Source organism: Hylobates moloch, unplaced genomic scaffold, assembly GCF_009828535.3.
Source record: "Hylobates moloch isolate HMO894 unplaced genomic scaffold, HMol_V3 SCAFFOLD_19, whole genome shotgun sequence".
In the NCBI taxonomy this organism is placed as follows: Eukaryota; Metazoa; Chordata; class Mammalia; order Primates; family Hylobatidae; genus Hylobates; species Hylobates moloch.
Window position 1 is genome coordinate 48,318,010 of NW_026652294.1, and position 26,037 is coordinate 48,344,046.

The window sequence follows — 26,037 nt, forward strand, 5'->3', positions numbered from 1 at the left end:
ATAATAGCTTTAGCTATGTGTTTGACAAGTGCATTTTGATGCCATCAAATTGCATTTTGACGATTACTTTTCAAAGAGAAATAACTAAATGCTCTATAAATTGGCTGTATATGGACTGCACAATTTTATCTGTAATAATGTGCAACACACGGAAAAATGAACAAAAATGCTTGCTTCACAAATACATAACCTTTAGTTGCTTTAAGTTAATGATAAAATTACAGATGTAAAAGTGCTTTCAATTCAGGCAGATCGGCCTTCCTCAAAGTGTAGCTTAAGACGACATACATCTGACTCTGGAAAGGTGGCTCTCAATCTGGGACAATTTTGCCCCTAGGCAACATCTGGCAATGTCTGGAGACATTTTTAATTTTGGGGGTGGTACAACTGATAGTACTGGTTTCCAGAGGCTAAGGATGGCTACTAAACATTCTACAATACACAGGAAAGCCCCACAACAAATAATTATCCAGCGCCAAATGACAGTAGTCTCAAGACTGAAAATTCTGTTCTACATCTACTAAATCAGAATCCTTGGGGCTGGAGTGAGTTCAATGTGTGTAGTTTTTACATTTTTCATAGGCAATTCTTTTTTTTTTTTTTTTGAGACGGAGTTTCGCTCTCGTTGCCCAGGCTGGAGTGCAATGGCACCATCTTGGCTCACCACAACCTCCTCCTCCCAGGTTCAAGCAATTCTCCTGCCTCAGCCTCCTGAGTAAACTGGGATTACAGGTATGAGCCACCACACCCAGCTAATTTTGTATTTTTAGTAGAGACAGGGTTTCTCCATGTTGGTCAGGCTGGTCTCAAGCTTGTGACCTCAGGTGATCCACCACGCCCGGCCTAGACAATTTTTATATACTGCAAACTGATGATCACTGATCAAAATTAATCATTTGTATTATACATTTGAAAATCAAGGTCAGAAGAATTAAATGATTTTTCCCAAGGCTTTATACACATTCTACACAACTTTTTCTCACTATAAAGCACCGTGAGTTTTTCTGGCAATCTCAGATTTTTAAAAATGCAGCTATATATACTGTGGCATGATCAGGTGTTCTATCAAACCAAATGTTCCTGATGAAAAGAAATTGTTTTAAAGAGAAGCAATGCATACAAACAACCTACTTTTCAGAGGAATGAACCAGCTATAAGATATATTTAAGACTATAAACTGAAGATGACATAAGCAATGTAACATAAGAAACAGGTCACCAACAGTGGTAGAACATATTGTTTAAGCCTACATAAATCCTTTTTCAGAACACTGGCTAAAAATAAATCTTCATCTAGTTCAAGCACTAGAAAAGTTTATACTTTCTATAAAATTTGACATCTGGGCCGGGTGCGGTGGCTCACTAATCCCAGGACCTTGGGAGGCCAAAGCGGGTAGATCACCTGAGGTTGGGAGTTTGAGGGCAGACTGACCAATATGGAGAAACCCTGTCTCTACTAAAAATACAAAATTAGCCGAGCATGGTGGCACATGCCTGTAATCTCAGCTACTCGGGAAGCTGAGGCAGGAGAATCGCTTGAACCCGGGACCTGGGAGGCAGAGGTTGTGGTGAGCTGAGACTGCGCCATTGCATCCAGCCTGGGCAACAAGGGTGAAGCTCCATTCCAAAAAAAAAAAAAAAAAAGCCAAGCAAAAGAATTTAGCCCATTCTCGGATACACTCACTCAGAAAGGACTATGCCAGTTTGTACTACCATAAATCTACATTTAAACCCAGAAAATCAGAGCTAATTTTTCTTTTAATTCATCACTAGGGATCCCTCAGGAAATAACAAGAACAGATTCTCTAGGAAACACAGCCCATTAGGAAATGTTCGTATCTCAAGAAGATGAAGAAAACAACGCATACAAGACATCTCAAAGATGGCAATTCATTTATTGCCTTTACTCCTAGTGTAAATCACTTAACATATTAACTAAATACCTACTATGCTGCAAGACACACGTATGCCCTGAATAGTCTGGGTGTTTGGTAAGTATCCTGTATAATTTGTAAGCGGCAGAAATACACAGCACTATAAGAACTCAGATACAGAATGATACTGCATAAGGAATATGGGGTTTGGAGGTGAATTTCGGCTCTGCCACCTATTAGGTGTATATTCTTCAGTAAGTAACTTAAGTTGTTATAAATCAAAGATGGGAAATTCAAAGACCAAACTGGAAATTAATAAGCAGGCATATTCTTCTACAGAAATGTACTCTAATTTTTTTTATATCACCCTGAGTCTTTTGTTTTCTGATATCTGATAGAGAACTAAGTTCAGAAAAACAATTCTCCACCCTAAGAAAAATTACAATACAGAGGCCGGGCACAGACCCACACCTGTAATTCCAGCACTCTGAGAGGCCAAGGTGGAAAGACTGCCTGAGGCTAGGAGTTTGAGACCAGCTTGGGAAAAAATATTTTTTAAAAATTAGCCGAGTGTGGTGGCGTGCACCTGTAGTTCCAGCTACTTGGGAGGCTGAGGCGGGAGGATCATTTGAGCCTAGGAATTTGAGGTTACAGTGAACTGTGATGGTGCCACTGCACTCTGGCTTGGGCAAGAGATCCTGTCTCAAAAGAAAAGAAAAATTACAGTGCAAGAGAAATGACAAATGGCGCTGTAAACAGTGGCCTCAAGGTTAAGAAGAAAACAGGGATTGATGTAACTACGGTGAGCAAGGAAAAGCATGCCTTGTCTAATGTAGGCAGCCATTTGCTCAGCAATAGCCTCTTTCTGCCACACAAAAACACAGCCTTAGTAGATTGCCAGATCTTCCTTTTTTCAACAGTCTGAACTATTAGACAAAATCCCCTGACACTAAAAATGTTGGCTCACATTTTAAAAAAGCAATGTCTAGGCCAAACAAAAACATTAATCTTGGATTATTTCTTTCCCTACTTCCTTGGAGGAGAGGTGTATTCTGGCTGAAGATAAGTAACTAAGGAATCTCAAAGGATTTTATTTCATAACCAATTAAGTGACAATTTTTCTTTTCTTTTCTTTTTTTTTTTTTTTTTTTTTGGAGATGGAGTCTCACTCTATTGCCCAGGCTGGAGTGCAATGGCGCCATCTCAGCTCACTATAACCTCTGCCTCCCAGGTTCAAGCGATTCTCCTGCCTCAGCCTCCCGAGTAGCAGGGATTATAGGCGTGCACCACCATGCCTGGCTAATTTTTTTTGTATTTTTAGTAGAGATGGGGTTTCACCATGTTGGCCAGGCTGGTCTCAAACTCTTGATCAGCCCACCTCGGCCTCCCAAAGTGCTGGGATTACAAATGTGAGCCGTGAGCCACTGTGCCCAGCCAACTTTTTTTTTTTTTTTTTTTTACAGACAGGGTCTCACTATGCTGCCCAACCTCAAGCGATTCTCCCACTTTGACCCCACAAAATACTGGAGGTTATAGGTGTGAGCTACGGCACATAGTCTAAAGTGATAGTTTTTGGTTTCATTTTGTTCTTGAGAAAGGGTCTCACTTTGTCATCCAGGCTGAGTAGTGGTATGATCATGGCTCACTACAACCTCAGCCTCCCAAGTAGCTGGAACTACAGCAGCATGCCACCACGCCTGGTTAAATTTTATTTTTTGTAGAGACACGGACTCGCTATGCTGCCTAGGCTGGTCTTGAACTCCTGGACTCGAGGGATCCTCCTGCGTCAGCCTCCCGAAATGCTGGGATGATAGGTATGAGCCACCATGTCCAGCCATCTGAAGTGACAGTTTTTAAGTAAGGAGAATACCATGAAAAGAAACATATTTTGGTCTAATTAACCTGTAGCTGTATACTACCTAATAAGACAGCAGAGAGCCTAAAGCAGGGAGAGAATTTACAAGAGTGTAAAGTAGGATGGCTACAATGGCAATAGAAAGGAAAGAACAGATGCAAGGGTTATTATAAAGATTGACAGATTTTGGCAAATGAGAAGAGGAAAGGCAGCATGATGTATGGGAAACAGCTAGACCTTCAGGACTACTAAGCAAGAGAAATTAGATTTGAGTTCCAGGTCTGCCACATTAAGTACCAATATGATTTGGGGCAAGTGATTTGAATTATCTTAGGGCTCAGTTTTGTTATCAGTTAAAATATATATATAAATTTTTCTGCCTATTTCCCACGATTATTTTGAGGATTAAATTAAATAATGAACATTCTTAATAATCTGCTAAAAAAAAATGAAGAGGCAGTGGTGAAGGAAGAAATTAAAGCCAGTTTTCAGCTAAGGTGACTATGTGAACATTAATGTCATTCACGGAAATCAGAGAATGACTTGTTGAGGAGGAAAAGATGATGAATAGATTTTAAGGTTCCAGTGGGACACATTCATCTAAAAAAGGCCAATACGATTCTGGAAAAGCAGGACCAAAACCAAAGAGAAAGATGGGACTAAAAACATAAATTATGCACAGAAAAGTTTTAAAAGTAAATGAGGTCACTAAGAGTGAAGATAGTAAATCAATATAGAGAGCTGTAAAAGGACCTCTGTATGCGAAAAATTGGAGGAAGACGGCAAGAAGGATCACAAATAACAGATGGATATTTAATGACTTGTTTTTTGGGTGCAACAATAACATGGTGGTTGTAATTTGTAAGAGTGTTCTCAGAGAAATACTGATGGATAAAATTATATGTCTGAGATTTTAAAATAATCCAAAACAGAATTGGATTGGGCACAGTGGCTTATGCCTGTGGTCCAAACGCTCTAGGAGGCTGAGGCTAGAGGATCACTTGGGGCTAGAAGTTCAAAACCAGCCTGGTTAACAAAGCAAGACCTCACCTCTATAAAAACTTTAAAAATTAGCTGGGTATGGTGGTGCACACCTGTAATCTCAGCTATTCAGGAGGCTGAGGAAGGAGGATCATTTGAGCCCAGGAGTTTGAGGCTGCAGTGAGCCATGATCATACTACTACACTCTAGCCAGCCCACATCAGAGCAAGACTTTGTCTCAAAAGAAAAAAAAAAAAAAAAAAGAAAGAAAGAAAAAAAAGAGAGAAACGAAAAGAAAGAATCAGAGGTGGGAGAGATTAGATAAAACAAGAGTGGCCAAAAGTTGTTAACTAAAGTTGGTTGAAGGTACATGAAGGTTCATTTTATTATTCTATCTTTGTATGTGTTTAAATTCTTCCACAATAAAAATAATAAGAAAACAAAAACAAACAGAAAACAGTCAGAAAGATGAAAAAGGAAAATAACACAAAATCACAAAAGCCTAGTGAGAAGAGTTTCAAGGAGGTGGTCATGAGGTTATAAATTTCTACAGGGAGGTCATGAATGTTGATGAAGAAATAACATTTAAAACTACAGAATACAGAATTTATAATTTTGGCAAGTTCCTTAAGTTGAATTACCTTACATAAATATGTACTTAACAAATGCTAGATTGAATGAGATGTTAATTCCATTTAAGAATATGCTAAGATTATTAAAATAAAACACATACACACATATACGTCTAGAGCTACCATGTCATGGGTTACAGTTCAAATTTCTAGCCACCAATCATCACAAAAGTACTACAGGGCAAGTGGAAGTAGATATATGCAACTATAAACTACTGGAGCAAAATTCTCAAAAAAAAAAAATAGAAAACAAATTTTGAATAAGATTTGAAGTACTAAGTTAACTTGATCTATTTCTAACTGCTAAATATTTTAATGAAACATGTTGATACTTGCCTCCACTTCAGCCATGAATGCCTCCAAGGGATCATCATCGCTGTCAGAATCTACTAGCTTGGAATGGAATTGCTGGCGAGTTGGTGAGTTTTCAGCAGGAATGTAAGGTAAATCAACGTTGCTAGAATCTTCTTCCTCATCTTCAAAATAGCTGAGAATTAGAAAGCAAACTGGTAAAGTGAATGTTTACTTTGGGGTCAGTAAATCTTTAACAAAATTTTTATTGTGGTATATCTTATTATTAGGAGATTTAATGCAGATCAAATTAGAGACCTCCAAGGCTTTGGCTAATGACCTAATTATTATTATTATTATTTTTTCCAGATCAAAGTCTAGCGCTCTTTATTTTTTTATTTATTTATTTATTTTTTATTTTTTATTATACTTTAGGTTTTAGGGTACATGTGCACAATGTGCAGGTTTGTTACATATGTATCCATGTGCCATGTTGATTTCCTGCACCCATTAACTCGTCATTTAGCATTAGGTGTATCTCCTAATGGTGTCCCTCCCCCCTCCCCCCACCCCACAACAGTCCCCGGAGTGTGATGTTCCCCTTCCTGTGTCCATGAGTTCTCATTGTTCAATTCCCACCTATGAGTGAGAACATGCGGTGTTTGGTTTTTTGTCCTTGCGATAGTTTACTGAGAATGATGTTTTCCAGTTTCATCCATGTCCCTACAAAGGACACGAACTCATCATTTTTTATGGCTGCATAGTATTCCATGGTGTATATGTGCCACATTTTCTTAATCCAGTCTATTGTTGTTGGACATTTGGGTTGGTTCCAACTCTTTGCTATTGTGAATAGTGCCACAATAAACATACGTGTGCATGTGTCTTTATAGCAGCATGATTTATAGTCCTTTGGGTATATACCCAGTAATGGGATGGCTGGGTCAAATGGTATTTCTAGTTCTAGATCCCTGAGGAAATCGCCACACTAATTATTAAGTACTAGTTAATACATGCAAAATTTCAATATTACAAAAAAGTAATCACAAGAGATTCTTCATTTCAATAGTGTATGGTCAAATCATACTCCCAGTTCTGTTAAAAGGGAAGAGTTTTCAGTACAAACTTACTGATCATTGTTAGATAAATATGACAAATATTAAAGAGCTATGCTATGGAAAAAAGGAAACTTTTTTTTTTTTTTTGAGACAGAGTTTTCCTCATCGCCCAGGCTGGAGTGCAATGGCACAATCTGGGCTCCCTGCAACCCCTGCCTTCTGGGTTCAAGCTATTCTCCTGCCTCGCCCTCCCTAGTAGCTGGGATCACAGGCACCTGCCACCATGCCTGGCTAATTTTTGTATTTTTAGTACAGACAGGGGTTTCACCATGTTGGCCAGGCTGGTCTCGAACTCCTTACCTTACGTGATCTGCCCGCCTCAGCCTCCAAAGTACCAAGATTACAGGCGAGAGCCACTGTGCACAGCCAAAAGGAAACTTAATGAAACATGAAAAATTCAGTTTATTCTTTATAACCCTTAATAAAAACCTGAGATATTCTTTTAAGACCAAAAACCTCAGAAATTCTGGGCTATTTTCTGGGGACCAACAGAAAACTTTCAGAATTGAAAATAAATGCTCAGGCCAGGCGTGGTGGCTCACACCTCTAATCCCAGCACTTTGGGAGGCCGAGACAGGTGGATCACTCGACGTCAGGAGTTTGAGACCAGCCCAGCCAACATGGTGAAACCCTGTGTCTACTAAAAATACAAAATTAGCCAGGCATGGTCGCACATGCCGGTAATCCCAGCTACTCGGGAGGCTGAGGCAGGAGAAGTGCTTGAACCCAGGAGGTGGAGGTTGCAGTGAGCTGAGATTGTGCCACTGCACTCCAGCCTGGGCAACAGAGTGAGACTCTGGAAACAAGAGGAAAAAAAAAGAAAATAAATGCTCAATCCAAAATAATTTACGATACTACTTAAGTATTCAGAAAGGACATCTTCAAAGGCTGGATAAGGTATCACTTTCTCTTTAACAAACATTCCAGAAAAGGATGTCAATACAGCTCTTTATAAACTAAACCACTGTTTAGACTTTAATCTCAAACTCAAATAGTAATATAACCAAATATTAATTTAAATAAATAACTGCAGTTTAAAAAGTTAAAGCATTTCAAGTCTTCCTAGGAATTATTTTAAAAGCTTTAACTGTTATGCTATGTACACACACGCATACATATATACACACACTAATGTAACACTGACTATATGTAACAATAATATAGGCTAAACTATATAGTATATATGCTGTTTTGTTTTTGATACAGCCTTGCCCTGTTGCCCAGGCTGCAGTGCAGCAGCGTGATCTCTGCGCTCACTGCAACCTCCACCACCCAGGTTCAAGCAATCCTCCTGCCTCAGCCTCCCAAGTAGCTGGCATTACAGGTGCACGCCACTGCACCCAGTTAATTTGTGTGGTCTTTTTGTTTTTGAGATGGAGTCTTGCTCAGTTGCCCAGGCTGGAGTGCAGTGGCACAATCTCAACTCACTGCAGCCTCTGCTTCCCGGGTTCCAGTGATTCTCCTGCCTCAGCCTCCCAAGTAGCTGGGATTATATGTGCCGCCACCACACCCAGCTAATTTTTGTATTTTTAGTAGAGATGGGGTTTCACCACGTTATCCAGGCTGGTCTCTAACTCCTGACCTCAGGCGATCCGCCTGCCTTGGCCTTCCAAAGTGCTGGGATTACAGGTGTGAGCCACCACGCCCAGACCAATTTTTGTATTTTTAGTAGAGACGGGGTTTCACCATGTTGCCCAGGCTGGTCTCAAACTTCTCACCTCAAATGATACACCCACCTCGGCCTCCCAAAGTGCTGGGATTACAGATGTGAGCCATTGTGCCTGGCCTAAAATATATAGTCTATATGCTTATGCAAACTCCTTTATATAGTAATTGTTATGTACACTAATATAGCAATAGCATATTCACACTATATACTATACGATGTAATAATATATGCATTAATATATAGCATACACATATACACATATTTACTCATGCATATTCATTAATACAGTAGGTTTTTAGTTTTTTGTTTTTTTTTTTTAGAGACAGTCTCACTCTGACATACAGGCTGATGTGCAGTGATGCAAACATAGCTATCTGCAGCCTCAGACTCCTGGGCTCAAGCAGTCTTTCCACCTCTGCCTCTTGTATATAGTGTGTTCTATTTAACTAATGAAAAAGTAGCCTGAACTAGTTAACTGCTGTTTAGAATAATGATCTCTGACTTTGCTAAAACTTAAACACTACTTGTATATTTGACTCCTAAATAACATGTCAGCTTTCTAAAATATTACCGTGTACTTTCAAAATATTTTGGCCAGGTGCACTGGCTTAACGCTTGTAATCCCAGCACTTTGGGAGGCCGAGGCAGGCAGATCACCTGGGGTTAGGAGTTTGAAACCAGCCTGGCCAACATAGAGAATCCCCGTCTCTACTAAAAATACAAAATTAGCCAGATGCATGTCTGTAATCCAGCTACTAAGGAGGCTGAGACAGGAGAATTGCTTGAACCCAGGAGGCAGAGGTTGCTGTGAGCCTAGATCACGCCATTGCACTCCAGCCTGGGCAACAATAGTGAAACTCCGTCTCAAAAAAAAAAAAAAAAAAAATTAAACTCGTCTTTTAGAAGCTTTTTTTTTCCAATTAAAATCTGCTGGGTGCAGTGGCTCACGCCTATAATCCCGGCACTTTGGGAGGCCAAGGTGGGAGGATCACTTGAGCCCAGGAGTTTCAGACCAGCCTGGGCAACAAAGCAAGACCGTGTCTCTACAAAAGAATAAAAAATTGGCCAGGCATGGTGGCTCAGGCCTTTAATTCCAGCACTTTGGGAGGCTGAGGCGGGTGGATCACCTGAGGTCGGGAGCTCAAGGCCAGCCTGGCCAACCTGGTGAAACCCCGTTTCTACTAAAAATACAAAAATCAGCTGGGTGTGGTGGCAGGTACCTGTAATCCCAGCTACATGGGAGGCTGAGGCAGGAGAATCACTTGAACCCGGGAGGTGGAGGTTGCAGTGAGCTGAGATCACGCCACTGCACTCTAGCCTGGGTGACACAGCAAGACTCCATCTCAAAAAAGAAAAAAAAAAGAATAAAAAATTAGCAGGGTGTGGTGGCATGTGCCTATGGTCCTAGCTACTCAGGAGGCTGAGGTGGGAGAACTGCTTAACTGCTTTAGCCTGGGAGGTCGAGACTGCATTGAGCCTTGATCGCACCACTCCACTCCAGCCTGGGTGACAGAGTGAGACCCTATCTCAAAACAACAACAACAAAAAAACCAAAAAAAACCTCAAGTAGTGAAGCAGTGTCACAATCAGCTTGGAAATAACAACAAGAGATTTCTTCAGATTCAGCAAAGAGAGATATTTTCTATAGAAATCAGAACTCAACCCCTTAAATCCCAGCCTTTTCTAACCACATTATTATATCAGCAAGTTAAAAATGGTAATTGGTAAAAAGCATTTACCAATTATGAGCTATGGGAAAAATGTGAGTAGATTTTTCTACCACTATCAGATGTTCCAACATAATAAAGACTTAGATGTAGCCCGGGCCTGGTGGCTCACGCCTGTAATCCCAGCAGTTTGGGAGGCTGAGGCGGGCGGATCACAAGGTCAGGAGATTGAGACCATTGTGGCTAACACGGTGAAACCCCCGTCTGTACTAAAAATACAAAAAATTAGCTGGGCATGGTGGCACGTGCCTGTAACTGCAGTCCCAGCTATTTGGGAGGCTGAGGCAGGAGAATCGCTTGAACCTGGGAGGCGGAGGTTGCAGTGAGCCAAGTTCGCGCTACTGCATTCTAGCCTGGGCGAGAGAGAGACTCTATCTCAAAAAAAAAAAAAGACTTCCATGTTGAAGCAAACTTGTATTTCCATCAGTTCTGACAACTGCCTGTGTTTACTAAACAATTTATATGGTGTCAGTAAAAGATTGCAGTAAAGACCACCAGGCCAGGTGCAATAGCTCATGCGTGTAATCCCAGCACTTTGGGAGGCCGAGGCGGGCGGTTCACCTAAGGTCAGGAGTTTGAGACCAGCCTGGCCAACATGGTGAAACCCCGGATCTACTAATAATACAGAAATTAGCCCGGCATGGTGGTGCATGCCTGTAATCCCACCTACACAGGAGGGTGAAGCTGGAGAAATCACTTGAACTCGAGAGGTGGAGGTTGCTGTGAGCTGAGATTGCGCCATTACACTCCAGCCTGGGTAACTAGAGCGAAACTCTGCCTCAAAAAAAAAAAAAAAAAAAAAAAGATCACCAAAACCCACATGAATTATATAAAACTCTTCAGCCATATTTATGTTTCAATGGCTCTTTTTTTTTTTTTTTTTTTGAGATGGGAGTCTTGCTCTGTCGCCCAGGTTGGAGTGCAATGGCACCATCTTGGCTTACTGCAACCTGTGCGTCCCGGGCTCAAGCCATTCTCCTGCTTCAGCCTCCCCCTGAGTAGATTACAGGCGTGCACCACCACGCCCGGCTAATGTTTTGTATTTTTACTAGAGATAGGGTTTCACCATATTGGCCAGGCTGTTCTCAACTCCTGATGTCAGATGATCCACCCGTCTCAGCCTCCCAGAGTGCTGGGATTATAGGTGTGAGCCACCACGCCCAGCCTGTTTCAATGGCTTCTAATTCCACATTGAGCGACAGCCCAGTAGGACGTAACACTGAATAAGTAAAGGTGTAAGTAACCCCACAGGTATTACATTCCTTACAAATGAGTAAACCTGATATTTTAACTTATTAGGAACAGTGGAATTCAGCGAGACACATAATTTAAGAAGTCATTATTATTTGAGAAACAAAGTTACTTTGCCTCAATTTCTGCTGATAGAATGAATATATCAAAGTCCAAACTTTGCTACACTACCAGGAATTACCACTTACGCATTTTCTTCATCAAAGTTGGCCCGCTTAGATCCAATTTTGTAGAAAGAAGGAAGCTGTGGTGGAGCTGACTTTCCAAATCCAGAAGAAGAGCTGGTTGCCCCAAAGGCACTGTGGGACTGCTGTGGGAGTTTGGGTTCCTCCTTTTTCCCAGCACTGATGGCAAAACCTCCAAAGCCAAATCCTCGCTTAGTGCCAGGACCACCTTTATTCCAGTTCATGGTGCCAATGACTGACCTGTTAGGAATAAGATACACAAATATAAATTAAACTTAAAAAAGTGTATAGCCCCAAGGGCCGGGCGTGGTAGGTCACGCCTATAATCCCAGCACTTTGGGAGGCCAAGGCAGGCGGACCATGAGGTCAGGAGTTGAAGACCAGCCTGGCCAATATGGTGAAAACCCTTCTCTACTAAAAATACAAAAATTGGCCGGGCATGGTGGCACACGCCTGTGGTCCCAGCTACTTGGGAGGCTGAGGCAGAAGAATCACTTGAATCTGAGAAGAGGAGGTTGCAGTGAGATGAGATTGCACCACTGCACTCCAGCCTGGGCGACAGAGCGAGACACCGTCTCAAAAAAAAAAAAAAAAAGAAGTATATAGCCCCACTGAGTTGTATGTCTCTTCTAACCTCCACCTAAAATTTTATTTTAAATTTTAGCTTCTCAATTAAAACTATAACACTGTAGTAAGGAGAGTGGCCCAGGCCAGTAATGTCAACTACTTGGGAGGCTTAGGCAGGAGGACTACTTGAACCCAGGAGTTCCAGATTACACTGAGCTATGATCACGCCACTGCACTCAAGCCTGGGTGACAGAGATTGTCTCTTTTTATATTAAAAAAGAAAAGAAAAGAAAAGAGAAAAGAAAAGAAAATCCACCTCATTAAGAGATTCATTTCCATTCAGGAGGCTGAGGCAGGGAAATTGCTTGAGCCCAGGAGTTCAAGGTTACAGTGTGCTATGATCCTGCCTGTGAATAGCCACTGTATTCCAGCCTGGGCAACATAGTGAAATCCTGTCTCTTAAAAAAACAAAAACAAAAACCACAAAAGTTGACATTGTATTTCAGATACACACCATGCTAGCCTCAACAAATGGTTATATTTTCTAAAACACTGAAGAAATTGTTTTAATTTTACTGGGATCTCAATATAAACTGGAATGCAGTATTTAATGTCACCTCCTCCAAAAGGATTTACCTGCTAATTAACATCTTATTAAGCTGACAAAAATACTCATAAAAAGAAATATTTTGGGGAATCTGATATGTGCTAGGCCATTGGAGATATGAAAAGACTAAACATCTTCATCCTTATATGAAAGACTGAGGTTCTATCAGCCAAGACTCTCCGAAAACTAGAGGTTATCCTCTGGTAATGACATCTGGAAGAATCAAAGAATCAAAACTTAAAAGATCAGTTATTTGTAGACAGTATCTATGTATTCATGTCTGAAGGAAAGGTACTATGAAGCACGTATTTATTGAACAACTGCCCAATAGAAACACTATCCAGGAAGAAACTATGATTCACTGACATGTTGCCTGAAGTATTCAGTTAGCCTGTGGTTAAGAATTACAAAGAGGCCGGGCGCAGTGGCTCACGCTTGTAATCCCAGCACTTTGGGAGGCCGAGGTGGGCGGATCACAAGGTCAGGAGATCGATACCACGGTGAAACCCCATCTCTACTAAAAATACAAAAAAATTAGCCGGGCGTGGTGGCGGGCGCCTGTAGTCCCAGCTACTCGGAAAGGCTGAGGCAGGAGAATGGCGTGAACCCGGGAGGCGGAGCTTGCAGTGAGCCGAGATTGCGCCACTGCACTCCAGCCTGGGCGACAGAGCGAGACTCTGTCTCAAAAAAAAAAAAAAAAAGAATTACAAAGAAATTTCTTGTGCATTGATAAAATCAATTTACAAACAATACCTTACATTAGTCTTGGCTCCAAAAACCTTTTTTTTTTTTTTTTAAGGAACAGGGTCTTGTGATGTTGCCCAGGCTGGTCACAAACTCATAGCCTCAAGAGATCCCCCCTCACATCTGCCTCCCTAAGTGCTGGGATTACAGGCATGAGCCACCGCACCTGGCCCAAAAAACGTTTTTTTGTTTTTTGAGACAGAGCCTCGATCTGTCACCCAGGCTGGAGTGCAGTGGCCCAATCTCGGCTTGCTGCAACCTCTGTCGCCTGGGTTCAAGTGATTCTCATGCCTCAGCCTTCTGGGTAGCTGGGATTACAAGTGTGCACCACCACATCTAGCTAATATTTTGTATTTTTAGTAGAGATGGGCTGGTCTGGAACTCCTGGCCTCAAGTGATCCACCCACGTCAGCCTCCCCAAGTGCTGGGATTACAGGCATGAGCTCCTGCACTTGGCCCCCAAAAACCCTTTTTAATGATACAACTTACCTAAGTTTTACAGAAAAGCAGAAAGCAAAGAAGAACAAAATTTAAAACTACCTGAAATTTCCTCTCCTAGATATGTAGTTTTGTTCTATTTTTCGCTACTTGTATGCATATGTGTATACACACACAAATTAAAAACTTAAACCATACTGTACATATTATTTTAGTGATTTCTTCACCTAATGATATACTATGATATTGTTTAATGTCAACAGATATCTATTTCTTCACTACTTTACAGTATAATACTGGTAACACAATGTTGCAGAACACATCATTATAGCTACATCTTTGTGCATACCTTCGATTATTTCCTTAGGAACAAGTTTTAAAATGCAATTGCCCAAAGGAAAATGCATTCTGAGTTTAAAAAAAAAATTTTTGAGACAAGTTCTTGCTGTCACCCAGGCTGCAGTACAGTGGTCTGATTGCAGCTCACTGCAGCCACGAACTCTTGGGCTCAAGTGATCTTCCCACCTCAGCCTCCTGAGTAGCTGGAACTACAAACATGAGCCACCATGCCTGTGTTTTTATTTTAATTTTTTGTGGTCTCACTATGTTGCCTAGGCTGGTCTCGAAATCCTGGCCTCAAGCAGTCCTCCTACCTCAGTCTCCCAAAGTGCTGGAATTAACAGACATGACTCACACCACCTTGCCTGGCCTAAAAATTTTAACTACTACTTACATTTATGAAAAAGTATCCATTACACATTGAGTAAAATAACTAAGGGCATAAAACAAGGTGGGTAGTATGATTTAATTTATGTAAAAACCATGAGTTACATATACAGAGACAGCTGACAGGCTGTTTATCAAAATGTTAACAGCAGTTATTTGATTTTTATTTTGTTTACCATTAGTAAGAAAAATTAAAATGTTTACTTTTATTTTAATTTCCACTAGCTTTGAAGCCAGGGTGGAAAAAAATTCCAAAAACTGTTTATTACATTGTCAAAGAGATCAGAAACATGCACTGTTCTATGCCCCTTGTCTATATATACCCTATAGGTTTGGTTCAACTGCTATTATACACAGCACTTAGTTGTTTGCTTAGTTTTAGGGTTTTTGTTTGTTTGTTTGTTTTTTTGGGAGACAGAGTTTCACTCTGTCGCCCAGGCTGGAGTGCGGTGGTACAATCTTGGCTCACTGCAACCTCTGCCTCCCTGGTTCAAGTGATTCTCCTGTCTCAGCCTCCCGAGTAGCTAGGATTACAGGCGTGTGCCACCAGGCTCAGCTAATTTTTTGTATTTTTAGTAGAGATGGGGTTTCATTATGTTAGCCAGGCTGGTCTTGAACTCCCGACCTAAATCGATCCAACCACCTTGGCCTCCCAAAGTGCTGGGATTACAGGTGTGAGCCACGGCGCCCAGCCTGCTTAGTATTAAACTTGAATTATACCATGTCAATCTCTACTTAGACCCTTAATTCCAGATAGAAACTGTCTTTACTCATTTTGGACCTCCTTCTCTAACAGTGAAAATGACTAAGGTATGCATTTAGTAAGTACTAATTTACCTGAACTTCATCTTCATCTCCTGCTTTTAGGAATCCCATAAGGGGATTCCTTCAATCAAGGAATCAACATCATTCCAGTGCGATGAAATTTAGTAAGAATCTTTACAAGCAAAATTTTAGCATCTGACGTTTTTAAACTAATCTATAAGCCTATCTTTACAAGAGCTGTTCCCAAGCAACAAAAATGATGGGCTCAATTTTAATCTCATTTTTCCTAGTGTATACAATGTATAACAAGGAGCTAATAAGCCATAAGGATGAGAAGGCAGACAAAGAAAGGGTAGTGGAAAGACATTTACGTTCAGGTGGATTTTAAGAATCACACAATCTCCTAGCAGGAAAACTTTCAATGGTTTACTGAAAGCTTGCTGAGAAGGTCAGACGGTATATGAAGTGCTAGGCATTCATACATAAAAGATACAGTCCCTGTTCTCAAGGAGTAGACAGTGCAGTCTGAGGCAGCTGAAAACAACATGATGCGTTCTAACAGATGTACTATACAGAGTGCATTCACTGCTGGTCCATGAGTGGGAGCAAAGGCATAGAAGTGTTCTGAGAGATGACATGTTAAATTTTGAAATCTCAAGAGGCATTAGATCAAAGAGGCATTAAAGACGGGCATTTTAGATGGAAGGCTCTGTTAAGTGCTACCACAGAGAACAGGAAATAGTTCAGTGCAGCTAGAGTTCAGTAGGACATTTGGGAAATTTGCAGGACACATGTTCAGAAAGACAAGGCAGGGCCAAGATCAACAGCTTAGAAGGCTATGCTAATGACGTACCATACAAAACTGTATTTTGCAAGCTACAAAGAATCGTTAATTTTACACAGAAGAGAAATTTTCAGATCAGTGTTTTTGAAAGACAGAATGAGAGATACTCATGGTAGAGGCAAGGAAAGTAGTTAGGAGGCTGTTGCAGCAACACAGGTATAAAGCGACAAAATTCTGAACTAAGAAAGCACCTGTGGGAAAGGAGAAACGGGGGATGGATCTGGGTTACTTATTTAGATATCTGAGGAAAGATCAATTAGGATTCTGTGACCAGTAATTGGTGTGGAAGCTAAGGAAGAAGAGTCTAGAATAACTTCAGAAGTTTCTGGCTTTAAAGACTGGGTGAATTGTGGAGCCACTAATGGAGATGGAAACCTAAAGAGCCAGGCTTGCAAAACCAGGCGGAAGGTGAGTTCAGTATCTATGAGAGAGCTGAGTAGAGATGCCAAGTAGGGGCAGTAACTGCAGAGAGGGGTCTGGAGTGAGCTATAGATTTGATTTAAGCCATTTGCATTTGAGGTTACTGATGTAAATAAGCTAGCAGAGAGACGATGCAGAGTGAGAAAAGAGGTAAGACAATTCTCTTTTCTCCCCAAGGAGGAGTCTTGCTCTGTCGCCCAGAGCTGGAGGGCAATGGCATGATCTTGGCTCACTGCAACCTCCGCCTCCTGAGTTCAAGCAATTCTCCTGCCTCAGCCTCCCAAGTAGCTGGGATTACAGGCACACGCCACCATGCCCGGCTAATTTTTGTATTTTTTAGTAGAGACAAGTTTCACCATGTTGGCCAGGCTGGTATCAAACTCCTGACCTCGTGATCCACTGCGCCCAGCTGTTAAGACAATTCTTTTTTTATTTTTATTTTTTGAGACGGAGTCTCACTCTGTCGCCCAGGCTGGAGTGCAGTGGCACGATCTCGGCTCACTGCAAGCTCCACCTCCGGGGTTCACACCTTTCTCCTGCCTCAGCCTCCCCAGCAGCTGGGACTACAGGCACCTGCCACCGTGCCTGGCTAATTTTTTTGTATTTTTAGTAGAGACGGGGTTTCACCGTGTTAGCCAAGATGCTCGATCTCCTGGCCTCGTGATCTGCCTGCCTCGGCCTCCCAAAGTGCTAGGATTACAGGTGTGAGCCACCACGTCTGGCCCAGTAAGACAATTCTTAACATATATCACTATTTAGGAATGGGCAGAAAAAGAGAAGCTTACATGGAAACTTCAGATGGAACAGGGATGGGGGAAGGGGAACAGGGATGGGGGAAGGGAAAGAAAGAGGAGAGGGAAAGAAGGAAGGGGAGACAAGGAGGAACACAGGTGAGGAGAGAGAAGCTCTATAGGCAGAAAACTAAAGAGAAGTCAGGTAAGTTAAGAACGAAAATGCGCCGGGCGCGGTGGCTCACACCTGTAATCCCAAGCACTTTGGGAGGCCAAGGCAGGCAGATCACAAGGTCAGGAGATCAAGACCATCCTGGCTAACACGGTGAAACCCCATCTCTACTAAAAATACAAAAAATTAGCCGGACATGGTGGCGGGCACCTGTAGTCCCAGCTACTCAGGAGGCTGAGGCAGGAGAAAGGTATGAACCTGGGAGGCGGAGCTTGCAGTGAGCCGAGATCTGGCTAGGGCACTCCAGCCTGGGCGAGAGTGCGAGACTCTGTCTCAAAAAAAACAAAACAAAAAGAACTAAAATGCTTCTGTTTTATATGCAACCAGGAGTCATCAGTGAAAGCAGTTTCAATGGAGCAGTAGGGACAGGGTTGAGGAGTACCTGGCAAGTAAGTGGTAGAAGATGCAGACTAGGTCAAGAGGAGTCAAGAGTACTTTGTAGGCTGTTTATCAATGATAGGAAGGAGAAAGTGAAGCATTAACTACAGAAATTGTATTTTTTAAAGAAACATAGGCATGTTTATATGCTAAAGGGGAAAAACCAGTAAAGTCTGAAAAACTGAAGATGCAAAATGACAGAAAAAAGTCATAGGATTTCCAGAGAAGACCAGACACAATCAAAACTTTTAACAACAGGAGTAACTCGCTCTTCCCCCAAAACTAGAGGGAAGGAGTGAAAACAACAAGCATGAATATGAATCAGCCCTATTAAATAATCAAAAGGTTCATATTACAAAAGCGGCAAATCAACTCCTGCCATAAACAGGCAGGCAGTGAGACCTTGGGCAGGTGAGGGTTGCTTAATGGCTCTCAAGACTTAGCAAGATGGAAAAGCGATCCTTTCCCTAGCTCATCTAGAACACACAGCTCATTGCCCCTCAATTACTGACTCTAGGAAGGCCAAGCAACTGTGCTTTCTATATACCCTGAGTAGAATGTTAGCTCCATGAGGGCATAGACTTTCCTCAATTTGTCCAGCACTATATCCTTGGTGTCTGCGTAGTACTCAAAAAATTTTGCTGTATGAATAAATATCACGTATTCAGGCTCTCCAAAATTCATCCTAGTATTTGTGAAAACCGTCTTTTATTACTATAAACCTTGTTATCTAGCTAACCACCCTTCCTGATTAAATCTAAGCCAGATCATCCTCAATGGATCATTACTTAAGTCTCTTGACAACGGTTTTTCCTACCTTTTTTTTTTTTTTCTAGACAGAGTTTCGCTCTTGTTGCCCAGGCTGCAATAAAATGGCGCAATCTCGGCTCACCGCAACCTCTCCCTCCCGGGTTCAAGTGATTCTCCTGCCTCAGCCTCCCAAGTAGCTGGAATTACAGGCATGTGCCACCACGCCTGGCTAATTTTGTATTTTTAGTAGAGATGGGGTTTCTCCATGTTGGTCAGGCTGGTCTCAAACTCCCGACCGCCAGTGATCTGCCTGCCTCGGCCTCCCAAAGTGCTGGGATTACAGGCGTGAGCCACCGTGCCCAGCAGTTTTTCCTACTATTAAACCATGTAGTGTATATGGCTACTGAACCTTGAAAATCACAGAGGTTTGCGGGAGTATAGCTGACAGAAGAAGCAAAAGATAGCCACCCAAATTTCTATTTGGTTACTAAAAAAATAAAAGAGGCAGGTGCAGTGGCTTACGCCTATATTCCCAGTACTGTGGGAAGCAGGAGGATAGCTTCAGGTCAGGAGTTTGAGACCAGCCTGGGCAACACAGTGAGACCCCATCTCTACAAAAACAAAAAGAAAAAAAAAGAGATACCTAGAATAGTCAAACTCAGAGACACAGGGTAGAAGAGTGGTTGCCAGGGGCTGCGAGGAGGGGAGAATAGGGTGTTATTGTTTAATGGGTACAGAATTTCAGTTTTACAAGATGAGAAGTGTTCTGTGGCTAGACTGTGGTGATAGTAGCAAAAGAAGAAAACAAAATGAGGTGGGCACAGTGGCTCACAACTGCAATCCCAGCACTTTGGGAAGCCAAGGCAGGAGGATGGCTTGAGCTCAGGAGTTTGAGGTCAGCCTGGACAACAATGCAAAACCTGGTTTCTACAAAAAATACAAAAAATTACCCGGGTGTGGTGGCGTGCACCTATAGCCCCAGCTACTCGGGAGGTTGAGGGAGGATGGCCTGAACCCAGGAGTCGGAGGTTGTAGTGAGCCGAGATCGCGCCACTGCACTCCAGCCTGGGTGACAGAGTGAGACTGCGTCTCAACAAAACAAAAACAAAACAAAACAAAAAAACACACTTGGGGAAATTCAACTGCATTTTTGTATTTTTTCTCTTAAAAAAGATTTCTTCATTTCCTGCTGGGGTGCCAAAAAATAAAAATTTAAAGAAGAACCCTTTTGAAATACCTAATTTGAAAAGAATTAGCTGAATAGAGCCTTAAACAAAGTAATGAGTATTTGCTTAAAAAAGAACAACTCTAAGTTGGTTCTTAGTAATAACATCCATTGTTTTATACTGACCAATAACCACTGATGATTTTGTTATATGCCCAGTACTATGAGGGACATCCCTCATGTATATCCGCCTTTCCATCTCCACCTCCACTATTGCAATTATTTCCTAAAAAAAAAATTTCTGATTATTGGAAGGCCAAAGCGGACAGATCACAAGGTCAGGAGATCAAGACCATCCTGGCCATCACGGTGAAACCCCGTCTCTACTAAAAATACAAAAATTAGCCAGGCGTGATGGCACGCACCTGTAGTTCCAGCTACTTAGGAGGCTGAGGCAGGAGAATCTCTTGAACCCAGGACATGGAGGCTGCAGTGAGCTGAGATCGCGCCACTGCACTCCAGCCTGGACGACAGAGTGAGACCCTGTCTAAAAACAAACAAACAAACAAACAAACAAAACTTTCTGGCCGGGCGCGGTGGCTCACGCTTGTAATCCCAGCACTTTGGGAGGCTGAGGCGGGCGGATCATGAGGTCAGAAGATCGAGACCACGGTGAAACACCATCTCTACTAAAAATACAAAAAATCAGCCGGGCGTGGTGGCAGGCGCCTGTAGTCCCAGCTACTTGGAGAGGCTGAGGCAGGAGAATGGCGTGAACCCGGGAGGCGGAGCTTGCAGTGAGCTGAGATTGCGCCACTGCACTCCAGCCTGGGCAACAGAGCAAGACTCCGTCTCAAAAAAAAAAAAAAAAAAAAAAAAACTTTCTATTATCAAGCTCTCACAGCACTACTAGAGTGATCACTAAGTCAAAATATACCGAGTGCCTACTTTGTGCCAGTAACTGCTCTAAGGTGCTAAGGATACAGTAATGGAATCAGACGCAGCCATATTCAGAGTTCACAGTCTGGCCCAGGAGAAAGAAAAACTAAATCATGTAATTCCAGGTAGCAAAAGTGCTATGAAAAGCAAGCAAGAGGGTAAGAGGCAAGCTATTGCAGACTTAAGTCAGGCAAGGCCTCTCTGAGACAAATGACATTTGACAGGTAATCCTCCCCCGACCACTGTCCCAAGAATGTCTGTTTTATTGGAAAAGTAATGGTGATGTACATCCAGATGCTTCATCTAAAACCAGCAAATCTTCCATAGTCTATGAGAAGTGATTCTGTGTAGTAAAGCATAAAACGATGAAGTAATAGTGAGACACACAGTGAAAAGAGAAAAGCAAGTTTTACCTCCTTTGGTAGAGTAGCATAGTGTGTGTTAATACCGTGGAACCAGAAAAAGTCTCACAGAAGGGAGGTCAGTATTCAGATGCTTATCAAAAACCCTTTCCAGGTTCTTCCAGAACACACATTTCTGATTATGTCACTCTCAATTCCATAGCTCTCCACAGTTAATCATGCTGGAATGAGACCCTCCATTGTGGCATCAAACTACTTTACCATTCATATTTCCCAGGGTCTCTCCACATGTACTCAGTTTTCCAGGAAAACAAGCATTCTAGTGAATCCTCTTCCCTCTAACTGGATCCCCTTCACATCAAATCTCTTTCCTATAAACTATGAGTACCTACCAAAGTCCTATCCTTCAAAGCATATCTCAAATACCAACTCCTAGACATGAATATGATATCCCCAAAGAAATGGCATCTCCTGGCTGGGCACGGTGGCTCACACCTGTAATCTCAGCACTTTGGGAGGCCAAGACGGGCCGATCACGAAGTCAGGAGATCGAGACAATCCTGGCTAACACGGTGAAACCCCGTTTCTACTAAAAATACAAAAAATTAGCCGGGCATGGTGGCGGGCACCTGTAGTCCCAGCTACTCCAGAGGCTGAGGCAGGAGAATCACTTGAACCCGGGAGGCGGGGCTTGCAGTGAGCCGAGATTGCACCACTGCACTCCAGCCTGAGCGACAGAGTGAGACTCCGTCTCAAAAAAAAAAAAAAAAAAGAAAGAAAAAGAAATGGCATCTCCTTCCTCAAACTCCCTTTCCAGTCCAACTCCATATTATAGGATTCATGGCTGAAGAAACAGGCTTATTCCCTTTTCTTTTATAGCATGTTTTCAATATTAGATACTCATTTATTCAATATGTGAAAGACTAAAGGAGGTCTACCACTAGGCTGAGGAGAAATAGTCAAGATGGCATGAAGTCCTATTTGGTATGGCTCTAGGCACTAAATCCTATGGCTGGCTGGGCAAGGTGGCTCACACCTGTAATCCTTGCCCTTTGGGAGGCCAAGGTGGGAGGATCACTTAAGGCCAGGAGTTTGAGACCAGCCTGGGCAACACAGCAAAACCCTGTCTTTACAAAAATAATTTTAAAAATTAGCCAGGCATGGTGGCACACGCCTGTAGTCCTAGCTGCTCAGGAGGATGAGGCAAGAGGATTGCTTGAACCCAGGAGTTCCAGGTTACAATGAGCTAACTGGACCACTGCACTCCAACCTGGGCAACACAGCAAGACACTGTCTCTAAAAAATAAATAAAACACAGTGGTTTCCTAGGAAATCTTAATAGAATAGCAAAGTAGCACAGGCTATGTGTAAACTATCTTTGCTACTAACTTGATATGAACCTCAGGGAAGTTATTTAGCTTCTCTGGGTTCTGCTTCCTCATCTATAAAAAATGGTGAGAGGCTGTGTGTGGTGGCTCACGCCTGTAATCCCAGTACTTTGGGAGGCTGAGGCAGGCAGATTACTTGAGCCCAGGAGTTCAAGATCAGCCTGGGCAACATGGCCAGACACCATCTCAAAAAAAAAAAAAAAAGATGAGACTATCACCTATCTCAAGAGTTGGTGTGAAAAATTAAGTTCATACACAAAAATGTACTTGTTCAATATGTCAGCTACCATCGTGTTTTTCATTATTATATTATTTCTGAAGAACCAATTTCTTCACTGGTAAATTGAGACTATCAGACTTCTTTCAACTCAGGTATTTCACACAGAAGTGCCACAAGAACACTGAAGATGTCAGAGATCACCATGAGCTAACAAGCAGAGGCAAGTGTCATAAGAGAGTCAGAAGCCAGGCTAGGCACAGAAAGACGCAAGCTGGGTAGAGACGTGCAGACGAAGACATTCTAGGGAGAAAGACTGAACTAGCGAAGGCTAGGAAGTGAGAATAAATGTGGAACACACTTATAAAGGAAGACAATTTAGCTAGTTTGTGTTTTTGGCAATGGTAGAAAATAAGATATGATCTAAATGACTTTAAATACAGCGGACTAAAAACAACTGATTATATAAACCACATTACTTTATCACTGTATTTTTGGAGGTGGAAGGAAGAGTTCTAGTGACAGTGATTAACATCTACTCTACATCTACTTTGAGAGTATCTCACACACTATATACAGGTCAGTTCTTTGATGAGAATCTATATAAAAACTCAAGAACGTAATCACATTCTTCTAAACCAAATATAAGTAAATGCTAGGTTATGGTTATTTTAGAAGCATCTCTTCTCCTGTCAGCTTAAAGCAACTAAGAGCTGATTATATGACTATCAACGTAACAAAACAAATTTAAATAACTGCACTCCTCTCTTAAATTGTTACAATATAAATCAGATATTATCATTCCTCTGATCGAAACCCTCAGATCCTTCCTAAGCAACAGCCTAAAAGGCTTTGGTTGTTCCGCTCACTCCCTTCCCCCAATTCTTCCCTGACCTTATCTCCTAATACTCCCTCAGCTCACAGTGCTCCAAACGCGTTGGTCTTCACTCTTAACGGGCCAGCTTTGTCTTCCTCAAGGCCTTTATGTTTGTTATTCTCTAGCTTGGAACGTTCCTTTCCCCAGATAAACATAGACTCACTCCTCCTTCTAGTCCACTTAAATATCAGCTTGTCTGTATGGACTTCCCTGACCACTTTATAGCAAATTCCAGCAACACCTCCCCAACCCCCTTTCCAGCTTTCTTTTACCTAAGGTACTGATCATCTTCTAACATTCAGTATAATTTATGTATCTGTTTGCCTCTCCTCCCGCTAACAGAAAGTTAAGTTTCACAAAGGCAGGGGTCTAACACCTATCTCTATCACCTAGAACGGCGCTAGAGAATAGGCACCAATAAAAATACCCCTTGAATGAATGAATTGCACATTAGGCTACACAATGCCTCTTCCAGGTACAGAAAGATACATTTTCTTTTCCCAGCTGTCAAAATCTAAACGTCAATTTTTGTACGAAACACTCATTGCTCACCTCCTATGTGCCAGAACTGAGCTTGGCTCTGCAAAGTGACTTAAGACATAGTCCCTGCCCCTTAGGAAGTCCTGGGTGTGTATACGAGGGAGGACAGACACAGAAATATCATTGACAAAAAGAAAATACAGGGAAGCCCCAGGAAACTGGATAACTGCCTATAGGAGTGGGGGCAAGAGGGAAATTCTCAGTGATGAGAATGTAATTCCCCAAAACTCTCGACAGCTTCTCCTGTTTTTGATGCATATGTTTGCAACTCCACATGAATTATTTATTCACATCAGATAGGCTCTCAAGTAGGCCGCAAAAAAGTTTGTGTGACTACAGTGATACTAATAATCGACCTACTCAAGGCTGCACAAAGATAATCGCCTATGTCTTTTCACTCCTCTCATTTGGCAGCTTTTGCCTATCAAGACCCCAAATTCGGAGACCTGCATCTCCCAAACGCTGCCTCCTTGGGTCAGAAGTCTCCCCGCGCTATTCCTGCCTCGGAGCCGGGCACCCTGCAAATCCCTTTCCTAGGCGAGGGGGCGCCGCCTCCGAAAAGCCGCCAACTGGGCCTGGGTAGACTTGCGAGGGAAGCGGGAGCTGTGGGAGGGCGACGCGGCTGGGAAGGAACCCTCGAGGCCTCAGCCCGCACTCCCACCCCTTCCTGGCACCCCGGCCGCCGGGACCCCGAGGCTCTGCCGACTCTTTGTTAAGCAAGGCCGCCGTTCCTCCGCCCTCGCTAGGCCCAGCAGTTGCCTCCAGTGCCCCCAAGGACTGGCGGCCCTGCGTCCAGAACCCCCACGCACAAACCTGCTGCTATGGCTGCAGCGGCAGCTGCTACCACCGCGGGCGCGGAGAGAATCCCGCGGCCCAAAGTACGCGCTGTCCCGGCCCGGTCCCGCCGCGCTCCTTCCTCTCCGCCCCCTTCGCCGCCGCCGCCGCCACCGCCACTGCCACCGCCGCCACCGCCTCACGGCCCGTTGCTGAAGGGGGGAGGGGAACAAAAACGCGACATGCGCAGTGAGGAATGCGCGGGCCGAAGGGCGGGGCCGGGGCTACGGCTCCCGGAAGGCGCCTGACCTTAAAACTCCAGAACGCCTCACAGGCTCCTCAGATACTCTGACAGGAAGCTGCAGTTGGGTGGACAGTGTTCATGACCCGTCTAGAAAGTGGGTCTGGGAATGAAGAAAAAGTGGCGTCAGGGTGCTGGCCAAAAATCCCAAGAGAAAACGGGTTGGGCAGAAACCATATTTACATGAACATGCCTATCGTTTAAACTGTTGCATATACTACTAGAGCGACACTCTTGCCTCTGGCCACGTGGTCCCACACAGCATGGCCACCTTTAGCTTCCGGAGCACTGGTTCCGTATGACGACAACTTGACGGAACCCTAGGGAGGAGGATTGGGATAGGCGAGGGCAGTTCCGGCCCAGGGGCGGGGATTATGTAATTTTCCCAGAAGCGCCACCTCGCCTCAGCCGGGAGGGGGAAAGGGAGGTCTCGCGCTGTCCCCGGGGTTGCGTCCCGCCCCGCAGGCTGCGCGCAGGCGCTGACTAGCCGCTCGCATTCTACGTAACGGACGGCGGAGGCTACGTGAAGAGAGGCGCGGCGTGACTGAGCTACGGTTCTGGCTGCGTCCTAGAGGCATCCAGGGCAGTAAAACCGCTGCGATCGCGGAGGCGGCGGCAAGGCCGAGAGGCAGGCGGGGCAGGGGTGTCGGACGCAGGGCGCTGGGCCGGGTTTCGGCTTCGGCCACAGGT

At 43.2% G+C, this 26,037-nt stretch overlaps 2 protein-coding genes across 6 annotated transcripts in view; one reads left to right on the top strand and one right to left on the bottom strand.

Moving 5' to 3' along the window:
• The window catches only part of DDX42 (DEAD-box helicase 42), a 46,171-nt gene extending 20,583 nt beyond the window's left edge, over positions 1–25,588 (bottom strand). The window contains exons 1-4 of one of the 5 annotated variants that reach the window (XM_032138680.2): positions 25,356–25,588; positions 25,086–25,258; positions 11,586–11,822; positions 5,678–5,828 (exon numbers count right to left, since the gene is read on the bottom strand). In XM_032138680.2, coding sequence (XP_031994571.1) covers positions 5,678–5,828; positions 11,586–11,806 — 372 coding nt within the window. In that variant the 5' untranslated portion in view covers positions 11,807–11,822; positions 25,086–25,258; positions 25,356–25,588. Of the gene's footprint in view, positions 1–5,677; positions 5,829–9,639; positions 10,088–11,585; positions 11,823–25,085; positions 25,282–25,355 lie in introns of those variants that run through there. The other 4 variants (XM_058431558.1, XM_058431559.1, XM_032138681.2 and 1 more) reach the window with 4 other exon arrangements.
• A 236-nt stretch (positions 25,589–25,824) lies between these two features.
• CCDC47 (coiled-coil domain containing 47) overlaps positions 25,825–26,037 on the top strand; it is a 33,589-nt gene continuing 33,376 nt past the window's right edge. The window contains exon 1 of the mRNA XM_032138690.2: positions 25,825–26,035. The gene's annotated coding sequence lies outside the window, so the exon portion shown is untranslated. The remainder of the gene's footprint in view (positions 26,036–26,037) is intronic.